The 18,398-nt window shown below is 46.5% G+C and overlaps 1 protein-coding gene across 5 annotated transcripts in view; it reads left to right on the plus strand.

Moving 5' to 3' along the window:
- Nucleotides 1-18,398, plus strand: part of EWSR1 (EWS RNA binding protein 1) — a 197,294-nt gene that overhangs the window by 101,525 nt on the left and 77,371 nt on the right. For 3 of the 5 annotated variants that reach the window (XM_030218209.1, XM_030218212.1, XM_030218211.1), the window contains 5 exons: nucleotides 3,283-3,450; nucleotides 4,372-4,640; nucleotides 14,252-14,432; nucleotides 17,685-17,722; nucleotides 18,245-18,277. In XM_030218209.1, the coding sequence (XP_030074069.1) occupies nucleotides 3,283-3,450; nucleotides 4,372-4,640; nucleotides 14,252-14,432; nucleotides 17,685-17,722; nucleotides 18,245-18,277 (689 nt within the window). The remainder of the gene's footprint in view (nucleotides 1-3,282; nucleotides 3,451-4,371; nucleotides 4,641-14,251; nucleotides 14,433-17,684; nucleotides 17,723-18,244; nucleotides 18,278-18,398) is intronic. The other 2 variants (XM_030218210.1, XM_030218213.1) reach the window with 1 other exon arrangement.

An 18,398-nucleotide genomic window follows, 5' to 3' on the forward strand; every position in this document is an offset into this window, starting at 1 on the left:
CGGTTTCACCTGGTTGCATTTTCCCAGCAGTTCTGTTCTCTGATATTCTTCACTGGCACCCTCCGCAGCGTTTGCAGACCTACTCCATCCTCTGTTTCGGCGGAGCCTCTAGCGGGGTGCCTTCGTACTTCAGCATGCTTCTATGGCAACTTTGCCTTTTTTTTCCTTCTTCTTCTCCTCCTCTCTCCCCCCCCCCCCCCCCCCCCCCCCCTCCAGTATTGGGTGACTGGCAATTGTACCAGGCTCCTTGGCTTTAGAGGGTGAGGATACAGCTGGGGATCCTGAAGGTTCGGGCTTACTGGTTCACATCCCACTGCAGCTTGCCATCGGTGGTGTTGTGTGATACCAACAGCCAGATTCTGTTGCAGCATTTAGCTGTGACTATCTTCTAAACTAGTTTGCTCCAGTGTGCAGTCATTCTGGTCATTTCTTGTGCACAGCCTTGCTGGCCACTTTTTAACCCTGTCAGCAAAGAGATAGCTCTGCCTTAGCACCCACTCCAGCTGTCCATTGCCTAGGTCTCCTTAGCAAGCTTTCTCATCAGATAACCTTGGGTTCGGAGTTGGTCTAGAGCAGTTATGTAAAGACCTAGGGTTTCCAAGCCTTTGAGGTTGCAGGAGGACAAGACATGATTTTGTTGAATCTTTTCAGTCTCATCTTTGCTGTTGTGGGGCCAGTTGCTCCAGGCCAGGAGTGTCTAACTTTCATGGTTTTCTCTTCAGCTGAAGTGATCCACTGTTCATTCTGTCAAGAAAAGTTTGGCTTCCAACTTCAGCTACATATTGGTGTGTGTCTCAAGTCACGCCTTGAGTTTCAGAATGGCAGGTCACTCCTCCCTGTTCCTTGTGGAGTTGACCAAACTGGCCTCAGTCCGATGCAGCTTGGCCATACTTAAGAAGCGTTGCAGGCTAGAGTTTTCCCATTGTACTGCGGATTTTCTCTTTTAATCCCCATGCAAGCTCCATTCCACATTTTAGGCAGGTTAAACTGCCTGGCGACCACTTCATCTCAGCATAGTTGACTGTCCCTTGTTGCCTTTGGAGTTCCAGTGGCAGGACATTCCTTCCTCCTACCCATGGAAGTCACAGGGTTGTCCTATTTTTTTTTTTTGGGGGGGGGGGGGGGGGCATTGCAACCAGAAGTACTTTCTTTTTGACAGAGTTTAAACTCACTCTTATAGAGATTTCCTATTCTGATGTTACATTCCTTATGGGCTATTTGTAATTTTGTGGTCTTGTCATGGTGGTAGGAGCAGCCTTCATCTGTGAGCATGGATTGCAGGTTCTTCCATACCTTGTGCTTGGCTGATTTGCCCCTCTTCTATCAAGGGAATCTGCAAGTTTCATCCTACAATGGCTGTTTTTCTTCAGTATTATATTTCACGAGAGTCCATATTTTTTCTCACAAGCTTGGAGTATCGGGAATGTTATTTGACATAGCCTTTGGAAAGGCAGCTTCTTGTTCTAAAGACTCCCACCCAGTCCTGGATGCTAAAAAGATGTTCCATGTCTGCGTGCACTGTCTTCTATCTTGGGTGTTTTTCCAGCAGCCAGCCTGTACCTCAGGCCACTTCAGTGGTTCCTTCTCAGCTGGTGGTCTTGGACTATTCGAGCCAGCTCAGCTCTCGTCTTCTATAGGGCTCTGGCATGCCTTGGCTGTATGCCCCAGATTTTGGATTGCTTCCAGGAGTCTGGCAGTTGTCATCTTCCGGAGTTGTTAGATGGGTAGTCAAGGTTGGCATATTGAGCGGATTGCTAGGCTGGCTGGATTTGGGCATCTCCGGAGCCAATGTCGTTGGCAGTCCCCACCTATCATTCGCTATACTTGCATCTCTGGGTGGATGGTTAGGCATAGTGCAGTGGTTGATTAAGATCTCTTTTTTGGGCAAGCCGTTTCATGTGTACTTAGCAACTTTGGTGTCAGATGGTGGTGTCTTTGGGACTCGGCATCTTCCTGAGGACAAGTCTGGATGTTCTTGCCAGTTGGTTCCTGCTTACCCTCATTTAGCAATACCTGGGGTTATCTGGAGCCCCTTGTTCTAGTCATGGATCCAAGTATTTGTCCGAGAAGGGTTTCAGATTTGTGGGCTTAGGGCTGCCAAGATCCTCCAGATTCCTCTTGCTAGAGTGTCTGTTCACAACTCCCACCTTCTCAGGGGCTTTCTGCCTTTTTTTCTCCCTTGCCGTTTGATTCTTCCAGCGAGCTAGACATGCACTGTGTGTGCCTCCGCTTTTGGAAATGTTCAACGAGCTCCAGTGGTCAGGTCATTAGTTCTGGCTTTGCTCAGAACCTCAACAGGTGATGTGGCTTCCTTAGCCGTGCAAGCTCGCTCGCTCAAGGTGGCTTCCGCATCCCGTGTATTTTATAGTGGGTACAGCTTGTTTAGCTGGATTCTGGTCTTCTTACCGAGCTGTAACAACTTTCGGGGCAGAAGCTTGTCTGGTTTCCATGGGGGGATATGTGGGGCAGCTACGTGGTCTTCCGTGCCTGCTTGCCGCATCCATTGGCTTCTGGATGACTCAGCTCGGTCGCCTGGATCTCTTAGAGTATCTGTGCTATCTATCTGGTGGGGGGGAGGGGCTTCAGGTTCCCACCCTACTTAAGCACTGCTTCATTAGATCCTACAAGTTTCTGGATTCATCTGAAGGAATGAAAAATTTTGTCTGATTTCTTTCCTTTAGCCGCAATAGATGAATCCAGAGCCCCACCCTGTTATCGGCTGTTCCTATCGGTTCATGTTCTCGGTTACATCTTGCTTTTTTTTTACATTTTGGAGGGTCAATTGTACTCTTTACATTTTTGCAGTTCTTGGTTTATCATGTTTCCCTGTGGGGAAGGAGAAATGTTATAATTTCCTTCTGTTTTATGAGAAATACTGAACTGACCAAGGAACATTCTATCCTACAAGATGATTCAGCGCTCTCTCTTTCCACCTGCTGGTAGATGGTCGCAAGTTTCTGGATTCATCTGCTGTGACTAAAGGAAAGAAAATTATCAGGTAAGACAATTTTTACTAGTTTTTTTTTAAGATGGTAATGGTAGGCACAGTATGGCACAGCTTTTTCAGAGAAGAGTAAATGTGATTTGCTTTAAAAGAGATAAGATATCCCTTCTGAAGGCCTGGTATGTTCAGAACAAAAAATACAGGGTAATAACATTTTTATTGGAGTAATGTAATGCATTTCTTGACTAGCTTTTGAGAACAGGTCATTTTAACTTGTTTCGGTCAGTGGGCAAGGATTGATTTTGGAAGGATGTTTTACCAGTGAATTTTATTTGCAGACCTCAAGATGCTACCAAGCCAGCAGAAAGTAGCCAGCCCCCATCTACAGCAACAGCCTATAGCCAGCCCACTCTGGGCTATGGCCAAAGTAGTTACAGCTATCCTCAGGTCCCTGGCAGTTACCCTATGCAAGCAATCAGCGCTCCTCCATCTTATCCTCCTACCAGGTAACTATTCCAGTGGTAAGATTTAGGCTTTGCACAATTGAAATATACATTTTTTTTAACAACTTTTTAATAGCTTTGCTGTACTGGTTCTTTCACGTTGGGCCCTTTAAATACAATGGAAGAAAACCTTTAGTACATAGAAGTATGGAACAGATTTTGGATTTAGTTAATGTACTTTTCAGTTGTAGCTCAGCTGAGTTTTAATACAGCAAATATCTTCCTGTTTGTGGAGGATTTTCAATTTTGCTTCCATGGTTCTCTGCCCACTGCTCTAAGACAGTAGGGTGGCTGTTCCACTCCATAGGCCTTTTTGTGTGAAGATGGACAGCAGGTCCTGCGCTGCAATGGATACTTCCTTAGCACAGGCAGCAGATGAATCCATCAACTGATGGGTTGTGTCCGTCTACCAGCAGGTGGAGATAGAGATCACTGACTTCCAGCCCCTCTGTAAGCTAGTATATCTCTATCTCCAGCAGGTGGTGGACGTCTCTTTACCAGCTCCTGGATTTTCTGCTTTGGGACTCCTCCTGGGCTGCTGTTTGCTAGTCAGTTGAGTGTGGGGGCGGTTGGCACTGGTATCATCCTTGGCGGCATACCTCTTTTGGGGGTCCCTGCCTCACCCCGTGTCCCACGTCGGTCTCTCTTCCTGCTTTGCCTTGCTTTCCTTTGTAGCCTTCCTCACCTTAAAAATATCCCATTCAAAACAGGCTTGCTTTGTATGAATTGGCAAGCAATGTACAATCTGAACAGCATGCCACTTTTATAAAAACACCAGAGCATCTCTTGGTAATGGATATTATGTAAACTAATGCCTTCTTGAACTGTTTGAAACCTTTTAATTTGGTGAATAAGCACTGTTCCCACTTAATTTTATTTGTCTTTATCCAATAGAATTGCATTCATTTTTTTTTTTTCTTTCAGTTATTCCACCGCACAGCCTCCTAGCTATGATCAAAGCGGCTACTCTCAGCAGAGTAGCTATAGCCAACAAAGCAGCTATGGGCAACAAAGTAGCTATGGTCAACAGAGCAGTTATGGGCAACAGCAGCAGCAGCAACAACAGCCACCACCCACCAGTTACCCTCCTCCAACTGCATCCTATAACCAGCCCCCAAACCAATACAGTCAGCCAAGTGGCGGCAGCATCAGCTATGGACAGCAAAGTGACTTCGGCCCACCCAGGAAATACGGTACTTATATGTGAATCCAGATTGAGTTCTGTTGCACAAAGATTTTCAGATATGATTTTATTTACAAGCATTTGTTATACCACATTTATCCTTCCAGGCCAGTTCAAATGGTTGGTATATGCTGTCCCACCAATAAGTGGAGATTACTAAATTATGATACTACTCTATTCTATATAGTAGTCTTTGTAACCGGGTTTCTGCCAGGCCACTGTTGGAAATGGGATACTGGACTAGATATACCATTAGTCTGACCCAGTATGTCTATGTTCTTAGCTTGAGCAACAGCCAGTATGTTCTGAGTCTCCAGCAGGAATAGGTAACATTCTGTGCTAAGTCAGTCAGGTGGGCAGAGGTAAAAGTTGTTGGGTTTTTTTGTGTGTATGTAGTTTTGGGGGAAAAAAGGCACCTTTCTTTGAGATTGCTTGTGTTTGGGGTGTTAAACATGCAAGTTCCTTGGCCCCCTTGTCCTCTTTCCCCACAATAGGTGACAGACTGAGTTTTCAATTTTAGGTGAAATTGAATCGTCAGCTGAAATTTGCTGCTTAGTTTCAGGCAGACAAAACAGAACCCCCCCCCCCCCCCCCCCCCCCCCCAACCACACACACACACAGCCATTGCCTTCGCTCATGCCCTTTTTGACTCTACATTCAGAATGACTGTTGTGTCCTCCCATGGCAGTCTCATGAGTCTGCTATTGGCAGCCCCAGCAGCCATTTTGAGATTCGAGCTAGCATGTACATACTTTAGAACATAGAGTAGCCAAACTGGGTCAGACCAATGGTCCATCTAGCCCTGTATCTTGTTTCCAACAGTAGCCAAACCAGGTCACAAGTACCTGGCTGAAACTCAAATTGTCGGATTGCTGCCTTTTTGCAGTTAAATACTTAAGATTTATAGAAAATTGTACCCCGGTAGACTTACACTGACTCCTCATCAGCCCTCCAGGCCAGTCCAGACACTTGGGTTATGTACAGTTACTAGCAGATGGAGACTGAGAACACATGACCTGATCAGTACAAATACCCTGTGCAGTTCTCGGCCAGCCAGTATTTCTCAGTCTCCAAGCAGATGGTGAATGTGCTAGCCTGCAGTCTGAGCCTGTTTGGGAAAGGGTCCCCGGATACCTAGGTTTAAACTAAAAGTGGGGTGGGATGATGGTTCTCTACATTTTAGGTTTCTCCTAATTTTCTGTCTTAAAAAAAAATCTTTGGCTGTTCTCCCTTATCCATGTGGGGTTGCTTTGAGCTCCTTGGGGTGTGGTGGGGGGGGGGGGTGCTGGTTGGGGCATTTTCAGTTTGAGCTCAGTGTTGGAGTGTCTTTGTGGCCTGGGCTTCTGTCAGCCGCCACGTCTTCTGATAAGCTCTGTTCCATATCATCAAGCTGATCAATCCATAGACTGGTGGTGGGTTGTGTCCATCTACCAGCAGGTGGAGATAGAGAGCAAACTTTTGCCTCCCTATATGTGGTCATGTGCTGCCGGAAACTCCTCAGTATGTTCTCTATCTCAGCAGGTGGTGGTCACACACAGCAGCAGCTCTGGCTAGGCCTCCAAGCCTAATTTTTAGGTTTTGTTGAGTGCCTGGGGTTGAGGGCTCTTTTGAGCAAGTGCAAACCTGGTGGTGCCAGGTCCCTCCTTTTCTCCCCCCTCCCGCTGGCTCCGTTAAAAAAAAAAAAAAAATTTTGAACGTCCTTAAAGGCGTTTATTTCGACGTTTATTTAAGCGTCTATTGCAGCTACTCACTGGGACACCAGGTCGTTACAACTCGGAGCGGACAGCAGGTAATTTTTACCTTTTTATAGCGGGCAGGGGGTTCCCCAATTCTTCTCCTCGTGGCATATGGCGTCGGAGGGCGAGGGCGCAAAGGGTCGCTCCCCGGGTCGCTTGAGCGCTTCTAGAGGGGATGCGGGGGTCTTCAAGCCTGATTCGCCCTTGTTGGGTGACAGTTTCGTGACCGATGAATGTCCCGGTCCTTCCTCCGGCGTGGCGGTTTTTCCCCGCCATAAACGCCCATCCCCCGCTCCTCGCCTCCGCCATCTTGGCCGGCCACGCGGCTCGGACGGCTTCTTCTTGGGCCGCCCTTGAGGTTGGAGACATTAATGCCATGAACGCCCTTAATTTGGGCGACGGCACAGAAGCGGCTAAAGTTAAGAGCCGTTCTTCCCGCGCGGCTCCTTCGCGGAGTTTCGCGCCGGACGCCATTTTGGATGCGCAGCATGTCTCTCCCCCGCTATTGCGAGCGCCGGTTGAGGGTGCGTCTAGGGCTGTTGCCCAGGCTGCGGAAGTGCACAGTCTGGGGGGTTTCTCCCCCGAGTTTGTTTTGCTGCTGCATCAGGCCTTCCTCATGCACAACGCTGCCCCTGCTCCCTCGTCTGGTAAAGAGGTTGAGGTTCCCAGAGGTAAACGCCCTCGGGTTGATTCCCAGGCCTTGGAGGAATTTGTCTCCTCCGATGTAGATGAGGGCAGCGTGTCTGAGGTCTCCCAACGGTCCTTTGCGGATTCCTTGGAGGAGACGGATCCCCGCTCGGATGGAGCGGATGACCCATCTGCAGCGCGGCTTTTTAGCCCAGAGGATTTGCCCAACCTGTTGTTACAGGCCATGGACACTTTGAAGATTTCCTCTCCGGAGGACGTCTCTCCCTCAGCCCCTGTTGGCTCTGCCATTATGCTGGGGACGAAGCGCCCGCCTAGAACCTTCCACGTGCATGATGCCATGCACACCTTAATTTCGGCTCAATGGGATGTCCCGGAAGCGAGCCTTAAAGTGGCTAGGGCTATGTCCCGCCTCTATCCTTTGGCTGTGAGTGAACGTGAGGCCTATCTGTGGCCTACCGTGGATTCTTTAATCACTGCGGTGACTAAGAAAACGGCGTTGCCGGTGGAAGGTGGCACGGCCCTAAAGGACGCCCAAGACAGAAGATTGGAGGCGGCCTTAAGGTCGTCCTTTGAGGCGGCTGCTTTAAGTTTGCAGGCCTCAGTTTGCGGCTTCTATGTGGCCAGGGCGTGCCTGACTATGGTGCAGCGGGCTTCCCCCTCGGATCATTCCTTGAGGGCTGATTGGCCGGCCCTGGAATCGGGCTTAGCCTATTTGGCAGATTTGCTGTATGATGTCTTGAGGGCCTCAGCGAAAGGCATGGCTCAGACAATCTCTGCGCGGCGGTGGCTTTGGCTGAAACATTGGTCTGCTGACCACGCCTCTAAATCCCGCCTGGCTAGGTTGCCTTTTAAAGGCAAGCTGCTCTTTGGGGTCGAGCTGGACAAAATCGTGACCGATCTCGGCACGTCTAAGGGCAAGAAATTACCAGAGGTCAGGGCTCGGGCTAGTACTCGTCCCGGTACCTCCAGAGGACGGTTGCAGGAAGCCCGTCGGTACCGCCCGGGCAAGTCGGGTTCCTCTGCCCCCTCTTCCTTCAAGAGGAATTTCTCCCCCAAGCAGCATTCCTTTCGCAGAGACCGCCGTCCCGGAGGTGCTCCCTCCGGTCCTCCCCCAGGGTCTCGTACCCAATGACGGGGTCTTGGTCCACGCCCCAGTGCAGATTGGAGGACGGCTGTCCTCGTTTCTGGGCGAGTGGACCACAATAACTTCAGACGCGTGGGTGCTGGAAGTCATCAGAGACGGCTACAAACTAGAGTTCTGCCGACCCTTAAAAGACGGGTTTGTACTCTCTCCCTGCAAGTCTCCGGTCAAAGCTGTGGCAGTGCAGCAGACCTTGGACAATCTGATCCGCCTGGGCGCGGTCGTTCCGGTGCCAGAAAGTCAGCTTGGCAAGGGACGTTACTCCATTTACTTTGTGGTACCAAAGAAAGGAGGTTCTGTCCGGCCTATCCTCGACCTCAAAGGGGTCAATCGGGCCTTGAAAGTGCGGCACTTTCGCATGGAGACTCTCCGCTCTGTTATAGCGGCAGTGAAGGCAGGAGAGTTCCTGGCATCCTTGGACATCAAGGAAGCGTACCTGCATATTCCCATCTGGCCTCCTCATCAACGCTTTCTGCGTTTTGCAGTCCTGGGACGACACTTCCAGTTCAGAGCCCTCCCTTTCGGGTTGGCTACTGCTCCGCGGACCTTTCCAAAGTAATGGTGGTCATCGCGGCCTTCCTACGAAAGGAAGGGGTACAAGTCCATCCTTATCTGGACGACTGGTTGATCCGAGCCCCCTCTTATGCAGAGTGCGGCAAAGCTGTGGACCGGGTAGTTGCTCTTTTGAGCTCCCTGGGATGGATCATCAACTGGGAGAAGAGCCAGCTGCGCCCGACTCAGTCCCTGGAGTACCTGGGAGTTCGATTCGACACCCAAGTGGGCAGAGTGTTCCTGCCAGACAATCGGATTGTCAAACTTCAGGCTCAGGTGGACCAGTTCCTAGTAGCCTCTCCCCTTCGGGCTTGGGACTATGTGCAGCTGTTGGGCTCTATGACGGCCACGATGGAAGTTGTGCCCTGGACCAGGGTTCATATGAGACCACTTCAACACTCTTTGCTGCAGCGCTGGACTCCGATGTCGGAGGATTATGCTGTGCGCCTTCCCTTGGACCCAGCAGTGCGCAAGGCGCTGAGCTGGTGGATGCAGACAGACAAAGTTGTCTGCGGGAATGCCTCTGGTGACCCCAGAGTGGATTGTCGTCACGACGGACGCCTCGTTGTCGGGCTGGGGAGCCCACTGCTTGGGAAGGACGGCGCAGGGGCTCTGGTCTCCTGCAGAGGCAAAGTGGTCTATCAACCTCCTGGAACTCAGAGCCATTCGGTTGGCGCTTTTGGAGTTCATCCCGGTACTGGTGTTGAAGCCTGTACGGGTCCTGTCGGACAATGCCACGGCTGTGGCCTATGTCAACCGCCAGGGAGGTACCAAGAGCGCCCCTCTAGCCAAGGAGGCTATGAATCTTTGCCAGTGGGCGGAAGCGAACCTGGAGCAGCTTTCAGCGGCCCACATTGCCGGAGTCATGAATGTCAAGGCGGACTTTCTCAGTCGCCATACCTTGGAGCCCGGAGAGTGGCAGCTATCTGCTCAGAGCGTTCTTGGACATCACGAAGCGCTGGGGCCAGCCGAGCCTAGATCTGATGGCGTCATCGGCCAATTGCCAAGTGCCGCGCTTTTTCAGCAGAGGACGGGACCCTCGATCCCTGGGAGTAGATGCTCTTCTCCAACAGTGGCCGACACAAGAGCTTCTCTATGTGTTCCCGCCCTGGCCCATGTTGGGCAGGGTGCTAGACCGGGTGGCAAAGCATCCCGGCAGGGTAATCCTGGTGGGTCCGGATTGGCCCAGGCGTCCCTGGTATGCGGACTTGATCAGGCTCTCAGTCGACGATCCTCTGCGGCTGCCAGTGGAGCAGGGCCTGTTACATCAGGGTCCCGTGGTGATGGAGGATCCCTCCCCCTTTGGTCTTACGGCCTGGCTATTGAGCGGCAACGTCTGAGGAAGGGCTTCTCAGACAAGGTCATCGCCACTATGCTGAGTGCGAGGAAGCGCTCTACTTCTACTGCTTACGCCAGGGTTTGGCGTATCTTTGCAGCGTGGTGTGAAGCAGGCTCACTTTCTCCCTTCACTGCTCCAATTTCTTCAGTGTTGGCGTTCCTGCAAGAAGGTCTGGAGAAAGGCCTGTCGCTCAGTTCCCTTAAAGTCCAGGTAGCGGCTCTGGCTTGCTTCAGGGGCCGCCTGAAGGGTGCTTCCCTGGCTTCGCAGCCAGATGTGGTGCGCTTTCTCAAGGGAGTTAATCTCTAAGTGCTGAGTCCTGCGGATGGAGCTTGGATATCGACATACTGAGGAGTTTCCGGCAGCACATGACCACATTTAGGGAGGCAAAAGTTTGCTCTCTATCTCCACCTGCTGGTAGATGGACACAACCCACCACCAGTCTATGGATTGATCAGCTATGATTAATGGAAAGAAAATTATCAGGTATGATTATACATAATTTTACCTTCTCTCACCTGTGGGAGACGAGTAATGTTTGTTGTTTTGAATGTAGTGGATTAGGTGTAATTTCCTATCCAATTTGTTGGTGGTCCTTTTCTTGATTGTATAAATTGTATTTTACATCACCGAGATCTTTTATACTAAGTGGTATAGCAAATTTTGAATAAACTAAACTGTTTCAGCACCCCTTGTAAAAATTTGTGGGGGTGCTAAGGGAAGCATCTAGAGTTCTGGCTCCCTTGCCAGCACATGAGGCTGATTCTGGGACCATAGTGATGCCTGTTCTGGTGGGAACTGCTGCCTTGTCCTACAGCGTCCTTGATCGGCTTTCTTGGTTTGAATTGGCTTGGCTTAGGTGTTGAGGGGTGCTGCTTCTGCTAAGAACCAGGAGTCCATTGAAGAGCATAGTTTCCCTCAGATGTTGGACTATGTGCAGGGCATGGAAAGCAGGAGAACATTCTGCTCTGGCTTAAGGTGTTTCCCAGTCAGCCCCAGTGCCCTCAGAGAGACCCAGACTGGGTGGAGAAGGGTAAGGATGATTTGGTCTCAGACTAATCTGATGGAGAATTCAGTAACCAGGAGGAGGCAGGTGGTTCGAAGATTCTCTGGAGGCTGATCTGATTTCCCCCTTCCAACTCCACACCAGTGAGGATCCATATATCATGTGCATCTTCCAAGGGATGAATTATCAGAGTTAATTTCTCGGGTGGCTTCTATGCTTAACTTTGAGGATTAGATTCCCCAGGTTGGGGCTCCTAGGAAGGTGGATCTTCTGGCGAAAGGCATTTGGAGAGGGACAAAACAGATGCAGCTGTTACAAACACGTCAGATGAACAGGTTATTGACATCCCAGCCGGTGTTACTGAAGCTGCATCTGTTTCTTCCCTCTCCACATCCTTAAAGCTTGCCCGCTTGTAGCAGTTCACAATGGTTGCCTGTGTAACATGATTCCAGACTTCTTTCTTCATATATAGGGAATCCAACAATGGTAGATTACGAGCCAGTTCAACATGTTTATCCTTGCCAGTCTGGTCATCCATAACGCTCATCAGAAGACGTAGCACAAGAGCCCGATAATGTTGTTTGAAATTGGCTATTATGCCCTGATCCATAGGTTGGATCAGAGAGGTAGTGTTTGGTGGCAGGAAGATCATCTTGACGTTAGACAGCCTGACATCATTCCTGTGTGCAGCACAATTATCACAAAGCAGCAAAATCTGACGCTTTTGTGCTCACATTCTAGTGTCTAACTTAGCCACTGCTTCCAAATTTCCCCAGTCATCCATGAATTTGCGTTAGCCTCGTATGACACAGGAAGTTGCTTAACTTGAAGCAACGGGGCTGTTTGCTCTTTCCAATGACAAGGGGTTCCAACTTCTCACTCACATCCATATTGCAGCAAAGGAGGATCGTCAGTTGGTCCTTCGTTTTACCTCCAGTAGTTTCGGCATGTTTGAATGCAAGTGTTCCATCAGGAATCGCTCGCCAGTAGAGACTGTTTTCATCAGCATTGAAAATGTCACGAGGTGCAAACTCATTCAAGATGGTAAGAAGAACTGAAACAACCCAATTTTCAGCACCAAAGTCGTCAGCGTCTTGTTTCTTACCATGCTGTTTGTTGATTTTTATGCTGTTCCTCTCCTTCCATCTTTCCAACCATCTAACAGTGGCTTTGAATTCAGTTAGTCCAAGACTTTCAGCTAGCTGGTTAGCTTTCTCCATAAGCAGTGGACCACTGACAGGAAACTGTCTGCTCTTGACTCGAGAGAACCACTGAAGAAGAGTATCTTCTACCTCCTCAGCTTTTCCCTTCTGTTTCCGTTGTGGATTTATATTGTTTTTCCAGTCTTCCTGAAGCTGGTCGTCTTCAAGACATGTGAAATTTGACTGGGATTGACACCATATTCTTTAGCAATAGATGCTGGACTGTTTTTAATTTTTTAAGAACTTCTATTCGTTCAGCTAGTGTTAGTCTTACAGTTCCGCCGCGACGATGACAACCCCAGTGTACAATCTAACAATATTCTTTTGCTTATTCTGCCTGTGTCAGTAAAGGGATGGTTGTCACGCGCCAATCGGCTTCCATGTTCCGTGCGCGTGCTTATGCGGAGTCTTTCCTGCAGAGGAGCAGTCGTGAATCTTGCACTTATCAGTGGTGTGCTAAACCGAAGTTTGTCCCCATAGAAATTGATGGTGCCAAAAATGGGACCGAAGTACGGCATGCAGTTAAACAGAGCTTGCGCTTATCCAACGTGCACTTAAATGGATTGCACTGTGTGTGTGTGTGTGTATATATATATGTATATATATATATATATATGTATATATATATATATATACACACACACATTCTCACTGGTAGTGTTCAAGGGTAAGGAAAGTATCAGTGAATCTCTCAGTCCAGGAATAAAATCCAGGGTCTGTATTCTGGATACTGATAGCACAGTCTTTCGGGTGAGGCAGAGTATTGTAGCTGAACTAACCTCAGTTTGTTACAAGGTATGCAGTTCACTGGTGTTTAGGAAATCAGGCTCTTGCTCTTTTTCTAAGAGCCATCCATCCTCCAACAAGTCTTCTGGTCTTCTCCTGTCTTCTCTCATTCAGTCCAGCATGGACATCTTTCTGGGTCACATGATACCTTTGGACCAATCACAGATGGTGTAATGTCCAGCCAAATTCATGGTCATGGAGAGGCCTTTGTTATAGCAAAGAAACTGTTATCAGACGGCAAGCAAACCTCCTTGATGGATCTCATACTCTGGGAGCCATCTGTGTTACTCTCCTCCGTTCTTCCCAGGAGATAACGAGGCTAGTTTGCAACAGATGTCCTTGGATATAGTCATGGTATGCCCAGCAATAATGTTCCTTTGCAGACAAGCTGGTTTCTGATGGTTACAGATGTATTCGGGTCACAGGCTGTAGAATCCATGTTATAAGAGCGTGGTTCAGGCTTGTATAGGCCCCAGACCAGCAAAGGTGAAATAGCAGGTAAATGCTCCTACACAACCCGTCAGTCATTTACTTTCTGGGCCGGTCAGGAGGGACTAAAAAAAAAAAGCAAATTAGGTACGATCTAATTTTTCTGTATCTTCAGCGTAACTTCGCGAGGGATGTCTGGTGCCAAATTTTTTTTTATTTTATTTTTTGTTACATTTGTACCCCGCGCTTTCCCACTCATGGCAGGCTCAATGCGGCTTACATGCAGCAATGGAGGGTTAAGTGACTTGCCCAGAGTCACAAGGAGCTGCCTGTGCCTGAAGTGGGAATCGAACTCAGTTTCCCAGGACTAAAGTCCACCACCCTAACCACTAGGGCACTCCAAATTACCTTAAGATGCACTCCGAGGAGTGTGGCAGCCTCATGGGTAGTGAGCAGTCTTATTCTGCCCCAGGAGATCTGTCAGGCGGCCACATGGTCACCTTTGCACACACTCGTGATGGGCATTCATAACCTAAGCACCTGACTGAGCTGGAGGGCCTAAAAGAAAGAAAATTAGCAGATAAGATTTAACTTCTCCTTCTTAAACTGCTTTAAACATATATTTGTGAAAACCTTCAGATTTTTTGCATGCAGTAACTAAATTTCACAAAGTGAGTGAATGACCTATGGGTATAGGCTGATTAAATGCTGTGACTGTTTTGCTTCATTGTAAGCAGCACAGAGGATATAAAACTTCCTTGACAAGCTTCTCTTCTGTGCGTTAGGCAACTACCGGCAGGACCACTCCAGCAATATGGGCAGTTATGGACAAGACAGTGGAAGCTTTTCAGGACCAACAGAAAATCGTGGCATGATTAGTGGATCAGATAATCGTGGCAGGGGGCGTGGACTTTTTGATCGTGGAAACATGAGCAGAGGTGGGCGGGGAGGACGCGGTGGCATGGGGTAAGAGCAAAACTTTATTTTTCTCACTTGTTTCAACCTCAGGCTTTTTAAATAGAAAGAGGGCTGGAAGACCAGATATTTCTAATTCATTGTCTTCATAAAATCATGTGTTGTTTTTTTGCTCATTCTGGGGGTGTCCTGTTTGTAGATATTGAAAACATCTGTATTTGTGTACCCAGTCTTTGGAGGGGGGAGAGGGTGGTTCCAGCTGGTGTTTTACAGAAATCTTCCAGCCCTCTTCATAATTTTACAGGAACAGATGTCCTGAGTTTGGCCAAGGTTGGAGCACACAATCTTAATTACAGGTGTTACTTTTTGGGCCATATATTGGCACTGCAGAAATCTAGAGGTGGTTGAGTGAGTCTTCTCTCCAGCCTCTGAAAAACAGCTGAATTGTCTGGAGAGCTTGGTTAGAAGTTATGGGTTCTGAAAGTGTAGTGGCACATGGCTACTGTGCACTTCAAGGTGGTGGGTTTGTGCATAAGACTATAACTCTTTCACCCCTTCCCCCACCATGAGGGTTGTATTGCTCTCTACCGGAGTCTAGAAAGACTAAATCAGTTATACCACTTCTGCCAGTGGCAGGATCTGATTTAGCAAGCATTCACATGATTATTAGAAAATAACTTTTTTTTTTCTTGCCATTACTTTTATAGTAGGGAATGAATGGCATTAATGAAGGTAGATTGAAATGATTGGAAAAGGTTTGCTTTGTGTGTTCCATCCTGTGATTCACTTACGTTCGCTATGCAGTGGGAGTAGGCAATTAAAATACTTTGGGCATTTTGTGGGGGTGGGGAAAATTGGATTTAGTATTCAAATTAACAGTATTTTCTGACATTCGTAACCCCACCACCACCACAGACATTGTATCTAAAATTAGTATGCACATTAAACCAGCATTTTGGTTATGTAAGAGACTACTAGTGTGACTGCATAGTTCATGATCTAGTGAATCAAACTGATGGTGAAATCTTTATTTGAAGAAATGGCTGCATCTTGTATGTAAGCTTGAAATGCATTATTATGCAGGTGCTTTAATTTGGCAAAAATGCTTACTCCATAAATTTGGATTTTGTAAAGGTTTCACCATGTTGGCTTGTATGTTTAAAGTCAGTGACAACTTCTGAAATGCCTGTCACCACACCTACAGTATAAAGCATTTTTCAGCACTGGCTGCATAGTTTTGCTTTCTCAAATTTATTGGTTATCCAGTACAATGTTAATTTCAGGCTTCACGAGTTTTTGCACATCCTTACTAAACCAGCCTCTACACCCCACCAAAAAGAAAAAAAAACATACTTAAGTGTTAGAAATATAGTTCTCTAGAGTTAAGCCGTCATCCATTGTATAAATTTTGAACAGTTGTTTTTCAAGATTAGATTGCATCTGTTCTCAAACCTGGTTTAAGCAGTCTTTTTTTTATAACAGTGTTTCCCAAGTCCAGTTCTGGAGTACCCCTTGCCAGTAAGGTTTTTAAGATATCCAGATATCCACAATGAATATGCATGAAAGGTTTGCATATAATGGAGGCAGTGCATGCCATTCAATTTCATGCATATTTATTGTGGATATCCTGAAAATCTGAGTAGCAAGATGTACTCCAGGACTGGACTTGGGGAAAGTTTTATAACCACGTGTGTGTGCAATAATTTTGGAATCGGTGAATCTTTTTTTTTTTCCCCCCTTCATTTGCTAGTTGATCTTCACCACATGAGGTCTCGTGCCTTTTTCCTAATTCTTTGCAAATAGTTTCGTTTTATGTCATTTTAGGTATATGTATTTTTTTCCTAATAATTTGATGTCCCAGAATGAAACAGTATGTTCTCCTTAATGCAGGTAGAATTTTTTTCATCTTAAATCTTTTCCTAAAACTCACTTTGGAGTCCTGACCAATTGATCAGGAGAAAGTGGTTTGGGGTTTGAAAAGGGAGGGTAACTTCCCTTCTGTGGTGTGGTGACAGCCTTTCAGAATCTAACACAGGTAAGTAAGACAATGTCATGCATAAAATGCCAGTTTTCAGTGATTTGGATATTTGCTATTTTCATTGGTTGTTCAACATGGAAACCCTATTTTAACATGCTTTGTCGCATTTATATGCTACAGGTTACAAAGTGAGAGCCTTGTATACACTTCAATACTTATAAAGTGCGCATACTCAGTACTCAGCCGGCAGCATAATGAAAAATGGGACTAGACACGGTGTCCATATGGAGAGGAAAAATTTATACATAGAAAGTCTTTAAAACACAATAACTGTATCATTGTATAAATGAAATCATCACTTTACTGTAAAATTGGAGAAATGCTTTAATTGTTTGGTAATGAAACAAGGTATACATTTATTTATAATTGTGTAAAATTAAAAAAAGTGTAAATTCTGTATAAAAACAAATTTCATATTCGGTGTGTTAGAGGTGAAAGCTGCATGTCACAGCTTAAAATTGTATATAAACCTCCAAAAATGGTGAGGTATTAAAGGTGCAATATTTGAGACCTTTTCTTTACTCTGATTATGCCTGTGCAAAGGCAGTTTCCTACCTTGTCTTTCAGCTTAAGCTGTTTTATTCAGTTAGACTCAAAGCTTTGTGAACTTTTTCTAAATTTGTATGCCTGGCATGGTTAAAACAGTGATATTTCACATTGCTGTGCCTGAAATAGTTTTGTAATTTGCCCTTTCCCTTAGTTTGCACAACTGACATTCTCTAGAGTTGCACTTGCATCCTGTTAGCATAACAATATGAAGACCAAGCTGCCACCCCAACTTTAGACAGCAACACTTATGCACTGTGTACATGTGCTGGAAGTCCATTGACTTGCAAATAATTTTTGTAAAGTTGGCCTTTAGCCTTTTAAACCTTATAGTATTGAGCAGTCCAATAGTTCTGCTGACACAGGATGTATGTGCACCTTTATGAACATGATCCCTGCTTGTGTATGTATAGGTGCACACTTTTTAGACTAAGCTGGTCATATTTGAAGTGTTTGTTGTAGACAAGTATTGCACTGTTAATATCTTTAGAAGGTTTAAAGGGTCTGACAAAACATGGTGTATATAAAAGCCGACAAGAAAAGGTTGTGTAAAGGAAATTGAGCAAGCTGCCCCTGAAGAAAATCAGTGACGAGAAAAGATGCATTGTTTGGAGATGTGTAAGCCAGTGCTGCTCTGTCCCATGAGCCCTCAGAGGCTCTAAGCGGTTACTGGCTCTTTAAAGGGAAAGGCCTTCATTTCTTCACGTTTATCCCCCCAGCAGCGCTGGAGAGCGAGGTGGCTTCAATAAGCCTGGTGGTAAGTTTTTGAGTATTACAATGGGTAGTGTAAAACAATACTGTCACTTTATAGAAAGAGAGAAAATCTTTATTTTTGATTAGCTTGACAAGTACAAAAAATGTGTAGTGGGTCCTGCCGGCATTATAGGGGTGTATGGTTAACCTTTGGTTACAGAACAAAAGGGCACCTTGATGTATCAGTGTTATTTCTATAATTTTGATGGGGAAAATATAAGTAAAACTTAAAACCCACAGCTTTAAAGAATTATCAGATTGGCACTGTAGAGCCATTTTGAAGAGTAAGTGCTGGTCAGTAATGGTTTAGAAATCTAAGATATAGCAAATTTTCCCCCAATAAAGTAAAAGGTGTTAAAGCCCTTGTTGCTGCTGGTTTACTGCAGCTCAGGTCACAGAGTTTAACAGCAAACACCATCTAATGGTGGTTGTAAGTAGATAAAAGTTAATGAATTTGTGGATTTGCAAACCACACAAAATACATACATGTACTAACAGTGTGTTCTGTAATTTTCCCGGCTCGCAGGACTCCTGGATGATGGACCAGACATGGATCTTGGTAAGTTTGCTGAATAGTTCTGCCATAATTCTGATTTTAGTATCCTTTTCTTAAACTATGCATTCTTATGGTAAAGGAATATGGGGTGGCTTAAACTGGAGTCTTCTCTTTATATATCAGA

This window comes from Microcaecilia unicolor, chromosome 11 (genome assembly GCF_901765095.1).
Source record: "Microcaecilia unicolor chromosome 11, aMicUni1.1, whole genome shotgun sequence".
NCBI classification, from domain to species: domain Eukaryota; kingdom Metazoa; phylum Chordata; class Amphibia; order Gymnophiona; family Siphonopidae; genus Microcaecilia; species Microcaecilia unicolor.